This window comes from Rhinopithecus bieti, unplaced genomic scaffold (genome assembly GCF_001698545.2).
Source record: "Rhinopithecus bieti isolate Rb0 unplaced genomic scaffold, ASM169854v2 scaffold_26426, whole genome shotgun sequence".
Lineage (NCBI taxonomy): Eukaryota > Metazoa > Chordata > Mammalia > Primates > Cercopithecidae > Rhinopithecus > Rhinopithecus bieti.
In genome coordinates, this window is record NW_016811945.1 from 572,126 (window position 1) to 578,657 (window position 6,532).

General features: G+C 49.1%; 1 protein-coding gene across 1 annotated transcript in view; it reads right to left on the minus strand.

The window, feature by feature from the left end:
- Positions 1–4,167: 4,167 nt before the first annotated feature.
- Positions 4,168–6,532, minus strand: part of TYRO3 (TYRO3 protein tyrosine kinase) — a 20,365-nt gene continuing 18,000 nt past the window's right edge. Inside the window, 2 exon segments of the mRNA XM_017895450.1 lie at positions 4,168–5,246; positions 5,248–5,620. Coding sequence (XP_017750939.1) covers positions 5,166–5,246; positions 5,248–5,620 — 454 coding nt within the window. The 3' untranslated portion in view covers positions 4,168–5,165.

The following is a 6,532-nucleotide window of genomic DNA, read 5'->3' on the forward strand; positions in this document are numbered from 1 at the left end:
AAAAAAAAAAAAAAAAAAAAAAATACAAAAAATTAGCCGGGTGTGGTGGCACGCGCCTGTAGTCCCAGCTAATTGGGAGTGTGAGGCAGGAGAATCGCTTGAGCCTGGGTGGTGGAGGTTGCAGTGAGCCGAGATCGCACCACTGCACTCCAGCCTGGGCGACAGAGCAAGACTCCGTCTAAAAAAAACCAAACACTTAAAAATTAGCCAGGTAGAGGATCACTTCATTCCAGACCAGGCAGAAGCAGAGCAAGACCCTATATCAAAAAAAGAAAAAAGAAAAGAAATGCTCATAAAATATAGATTGTTCAATAAATGGTGGTGTTGGGACAATAAAAAGGCATCTGGGAAAAATAACTTTGAATCTCTATATCACTTCTTATTCAACAATAAATTTGAGACAAATCAACATGAAATACTGAAAAATAAACTTTATTATTATTACTTTCTTTTTTGAGATGGAGTCTCACTCTTATCCAGGCTGGAGTGCAATGGCATGATCTTGGCTCACTGCAACTTCTACCTCCTGGGTTCAATTGATTCTCCTACCTTAGCCTCCCAAGTAGCTGGGATTACAGGCGCCCACCAGGATGCCCAGCTAATTTTTTTTTTTTTTTCTGAAATGGAGTCTCGCTCTCTTATCCAGGCTAGAGTGCAGTGGCACAGTCTTGGCTCACTGCAATCTCCGCCCCCCCAGGTTCAAGTGATTGTCCTGCCTCAGCCTCCCGAGTATCTAGGATTACACATGCCTGCCACCATGCCCTGCTAATTTTGTGTATTTTTAGTACAGACGGGGTTTCACCATATTGGCCAGGCTGGTCTCAAACTCCTGACCTTGTGATCTGCCCTCCTCGGCCTCCCAAAGTGCTGGGATTACAGGCGTGAGCCACTATGCCTGGCCATTCTTGTCTCTTTGAGACTCACTTTTCAAAACTGCTGTTATTAGATGATCCTTATAAACATGTTGCTGAGGAAAAGAAGCCAAACACAAAGTAATCAAATCTACATGACTCCATTTATATACTTTCAAAAGGAGTTACACTGATCCATGGTGTTAGAGGTCAGGATAGAGGTTACTTGTGGGGAGTAGGGAGGAGGCAGAGATTGGGGCAGGTCCCAAGGGTTGCTTCTGGGTTGCTGTTAATGCTGTTTCCTTCTTTCTTTTTTTTTTTTTCTTTTTTTGAGACAGAGTCTCGCTCTGTCACCCAGGCTGGAGTGCAGTGGTGCAATCTCGGCTCACTGCAAGCTCTGCCTCCCGGCTTTACGCCATTCTCCTGCCTCAGCCTCCCGAGTAACTGGGACTACAGGCTTCCGCCACCATGCCCAGCTAATTTTTTTTTATTTTTAGTAGAGACGGGAGTTTCTCCATGTTGACCAGGATGGTCTCGATCTCCTGACCTCGTGATCCACCTGCCTCGGCCTCCCAAAGTGCTGGGATTACAGGCATGAGCCAACACGCCCGGCCAATGCTGTTTCTTAATCTGGATGCTGGCTATTTGGATCTGTTTGTGAAAAAATCCTTATTGATCCAGAGTCTCTTTTTTTCTTTTTGTTTTTTTTTTTGAGATGGAAAATCCCAAAGTGCTGGGATTATACGTGTCAGCCACCACGCCTTTTTTTTTTTGTTTTTTTTTTTGGAGAGGAAAAACCCAAAGTGCGGGGATTTTACCGGTTGCCCCCCCCCCCTTTTTTTTTTTTTTTTTTTTTTTTTTTTAAGATGGAATCTCGCTCCATTACCCAGGCTGGAGTACAGTGGTGCCATCTCAGCTCACTGCAACTTCTGCCTCCCGGGTTCAAGCAATTCTCTGTCTCAGCCTCCCAAGTAGCTGGGATTACAGGCGCTGGCCACCACTCCTGGCAAGTTTTTGTATTTTTTAGTGGAGATGGGGTTTTGCTATGTTGGCCAGGCTGGTCTTGAACCCCTGACCTCAGGTGATCCACCCGCCTCAGCCTCACAAAGCGCTGGGATTACGGGTGTCAGCCACTGCGCCCAACCAATAGTGAAGGTATTTTCAATCAATAATTCCCAGATGTTCTCTCACAGGTAATCGCTACCTGCAGTGAAAGCTAATCACAGCAGGAAAGATTCTGAAAGCTACCTGCCTGGAAATTTTTTCAGGTCTCATGATCTACGTGGGAACCAGAATTTGGAGTACCAGCAACAGGTTTTTCAGGATATTTGCTTTCAGAAGCAGCCGCCCTATTCCCCTGCCCTCAGCCAGAAGCAGCACAATACCTATGGCCCTCCCAGTCTCCCCACACTCCTCACTAGCATGGGCGTGGTTCCTGCGCCTCCTGCTGCATCTCCCATGTACTTGCTCTAAAAGCTTCTTTTTTGTGGTTTGGTTTTGTTTCTGAGACAGTCTTGATCTGTCATCCAGGCTGAAGTTCAGTGGCAAGATCTCAACTTACTGCTACCTCCTCCTCCCAGGTTCAAGTGATTCTCATGCCTCAGCCACCCAGTAGCTGAGATAACAAACCTGCGCCACCAAGCCCGGCTAAATTTTTTTGAATTTTTAGTTGAGATGGGGTTTCATGTTGCCCAGGCTGGTCTCGAACTCCTGGCCTGAAGTGATCCACCCGCCTCAGCCTCCCAAAGTGCTGGGATTACAAGCTGGGCATGGTGTCTCACCCTTGTTATCACAGTGCTTTTGGAGTCTAAGGCAGGCAGATCACTTGAGGTCGGGAGTTATAGACCAGCCTGGCCAACATGGTGAAACCCTGTCTCTACAAATAATTAGCCAGACACAGTGGCTTGTGCCTGTAGTACAAACTACTTGGGAGGCCAAGGCAGGAGACTCGATTAAACCTGGGAGGCAGAGGTTACAGTGAACCAAAATCACACCACTGTACTCCAGCCTGGGCGACAGAGAGACCGGAGACTCCGTCTCAAAAAAAAAAAAAAAAACACGCCACTGTGCCAAGCTCAGTATTTGCATTTTCAAAAGATCAATGGTGATTATCTCTAGGTGGTGGTAGTATAGGTAACTGGCACCTTTTATTATTTTTTGCATTTTTATTTTTTATATATTGAGACCGAGTCTTGCTGTCACCTAGGCTGCCCCAACGTCAGCTCACTGCAACCTCCGCCTCCTGAGTTCAAGCAATTCTCCTGCCTCAGCCTCCTGAGGAGCTGGGATTATAGACACACGTCACCATGCCCAGCTAATTTTTGTATTTTTAGGAGAGACAGGGTGTCACCATATTGGCCAGGCTGGTCTTGAACTCCTGACCTCGTGATCCGCCCACCCAGGCCTCCCAAAGTGCTGGGATTACAGGCGTGAGCCACCACGCCCAGCCGATTTTTTGCATGTTTTTAACTGCCCACAGTGACTCTGTATTATTTTCAGTATAATAAAATTCACTGGGAATCCCAGCACTTTGGGAGGCCTAGACGGGCGGATCACGAGGTCAGGAGATCGAGACCATCCTGGCTAACCTGGTGAAACCCCGTCTCTACTAAAAAATACAAAAAACTAGCCGGGCAAGGTGGCGGACGCCTGTAGTCCCAGCTACTCGGGAGGCTGAGGCAGGAGAATGGCATAAACCCGGGAGGCAGAGCTTGCAGCGAGCTGAGATCCGGCCACTGCACTCCAGCCTGGGCGACAGAGCGAGACTCCGTCTCAAAAAAAAGAAAAAAAGAAAAAAAATAAAATTCACTGGGGTCCTGTATCTAATTATAAAAGCATTTTGTGCTCAATGCAGAAAACTTGGAAAGCACAAACAAGAAAGTCACCTTAATCCCATCATTTAAAAATAACAGCGGTGAACATTTTGGCATATGTCTTTCCAGACTTTTCTCTATGTAAAAATGTTTCATCTTTGTGATCTCAAAAAAAGTAAACATTTAAGAGACAAAACTGGGGCCAGGTGTGGTGGCTCAGGCCTGTAATCAGCACGTTGGGAGGCCAACACAGCCAGATCACTTGAAGTCATGAGTTTGAGACCACACTGGCCAACATGGCGAAACTCCATCTCTACTAAAAATACAAAAATTACCTGGGTATGGTAGTGGGCCCCTATAATCCCAGCTACTCAGGCACAAGAATCACTTGAACCCAGGAAGCGGAGGTTGCAGTGAGCCAAGATCACGCCATGTACTCCAGCCTGGGCAACACAGTGAGACTGTCTCAAAAAAAAAAAGAAAAAAAAAAAAGAGACAAAACCTTAGGTCTTTAGTCTTCAATTTTATTTCTGTTTTAAACAGCAACCAACAGCTTGGAAATGTCCCTAACAGCTAGGACCCGCCCCATGCATTCCAGAGGCTCCCCCACCAAGGCTGTGGTCCAGGTTCCAGGAACTCCCCCTCATCAGGCCTGATTTCTCTCTGGAGACTTGGGACAGAAGAGGCTGTCCAGTTAGAGGGGAAGTTGGCATTAAAGGTCACCGTTTAGAAGGGTTGGGCTCAGACACAGCTGCCTTTGTTAGTCTTAGGATATTTTGAGATTTGGTAGTGTGCTCAGATTGTGGGTATGGAGAGGGGTTCCTGAACTCCTCTCTGGTCTCACTCGCTCCTGGGCAAGCCTCAGAGCATCCCTTCCTCCTGCCGGCTCGGCACGCTGCCTTTGGAAGATGGGCACCTGATAGCCTGGGTACTCCAGCATGCCTTTGTGTGACCCGGTCAGCTGCAGGGAAGCATGCTCCCCTCAACTTCTCCTGGCCAAGGCAGGGTGTGGAATCAAAAAGATGGTGAAGATTCAGACCTGAGATACCAACCCCTTACCAACCCTCACCTAAAAGGGAATATTACAAGGACATCTCTTTGTGACTTGGAGGGGCAAACCTTGGTATTTAAACCCCAAGTGTGGTAATAGCTGGGCCACCAGGCTGGAGGCAGTTGAATGCATGCACTTAAGCAGCAGGGGCAGCTCAGCGGGAGGGTAGGGCCCACAGGGCTGGACCTGCCCTCCCCCCACTGCCATCCACACCCATGGTAACCATGGAAACATAACCACCCCACTCCTGCCAGCTGCCTGGGTTCAGACAACCAGGACTGGCCCACTTCCATCAAGCCAAGGCCTAAACTGATGCCAGGCTGGCCACAGAGTGGTTGCAGGAAGAACTGGGATTGGGTGATTTGGTGAGTCCGGGCTTCCCAGCACAGCTTGGGAGGACTACCACAGGAGCCTCCACACCTTGCTGTCTGGGCTGGGGTCAGATGGGGCTTAGTCAGCCAGCACAGTGGCCAGTAGAGCCGGCCAAACGGCCCCGATGCCCTCTGCCTGTGGGCTAACAGCTACTGTGTGGCAGTAGCCCTTGCTGCAGCAGCAAAAGCCTCTGTGTCTCACTGAGAGGACTCTCTGGCTGGTGCTCTGCCTGCCCTGGCTGCTCAGCCAGCCCTCCGGGTGTGAGGATGTACCGATAGTCACTGGGAGTGCCACCCACTGCCCCCATGTCACTGCCATCCCCAGCCCCACTGTAGGGCTGATCCCTGCCACGCAGCTCCAGACTGCCTTCCGCGGTGGGCTCCTCGGCTCTCTCGATGTTGATGTATAAGGGGTCCTGGCTGGCGGATAGCACAGACAGCTGGCCCAAGATGTTCTCCAGTTCCATTCGCAGACAAGTAAAGCTTGGGCGCTGCTTGGGGTCAGCACTCCAGCACTGGTACATGAGATCATACCTGGGGTGGAGAGAAGCGTGAGAGAAGGCAGGAGTCCTTCCCTCAAAAGCAGGGGCCCCTTCATCATATGGCACTAGGGATTTAAAAAATGTTATTCCCTAGTGGGGCACAGCGGCTCACATCTGAAATCTCAACACTTTGGGAGGCTGAAGGGGGGTAGTATTTGAGCCCAGGAGTTCCAGATCAGCCTGGGCAATATGGCAAAACCCCATCTCTATAATAATACAAAAATTAGCCAGGCTTGGTAGACACGCCTGTAGTCCCCGCTACTCGGAAGGCTGAAGTGGGATCACTTGAGCCCAGGAGGTCAAGGCTGCAGTGAGCCATGCTGACACCACTGCACTCCAGCCTGGGTGACAGAGCGAGACCTTGTCTCAAAAAAAAAAAAATCCAAACTGGGCAACATAGAAAGACCCCATCTCTACAAAAAATAAAAAAGTTTGCAGACGTGATTTCAGATGTCTGTGGTCCCAGCTACTTGGGAAGTTGAGGTAGAGGATCGTCCGAGCCAGGAGGTTGATGCTGTAGCGCACCATGATCCCACCACTGCACTCCAGCCTGGGCAACAGAGCAAGACTCTGCCTCAAAAATAAATAAATAGGCCGGGCGTGGTGGCTCACACCTGTAATCCCAGCACTTTGGGAGGCCGAGATGGGTGGATCACTAGGTCAGGAGATCGAGACCATCCTGGCCAACATGGGGAAACCCCGCCTCTACTAAAAATAAAAAAAATTAGCTGGGCATGGTGGCGGAAGCCTGTAGTCAGGAGGCAGGAGAATGGCATGAACCTGGGAGGCGGAGCTTGCAGTGAGCAGAGATCGTGCCACTGCACTCCAGCCTGGATGACAGAGCGAGACTCCGTCTCAAAATAAATAAATAAATAATAAATAAATAAATAAATAAATAAATAAA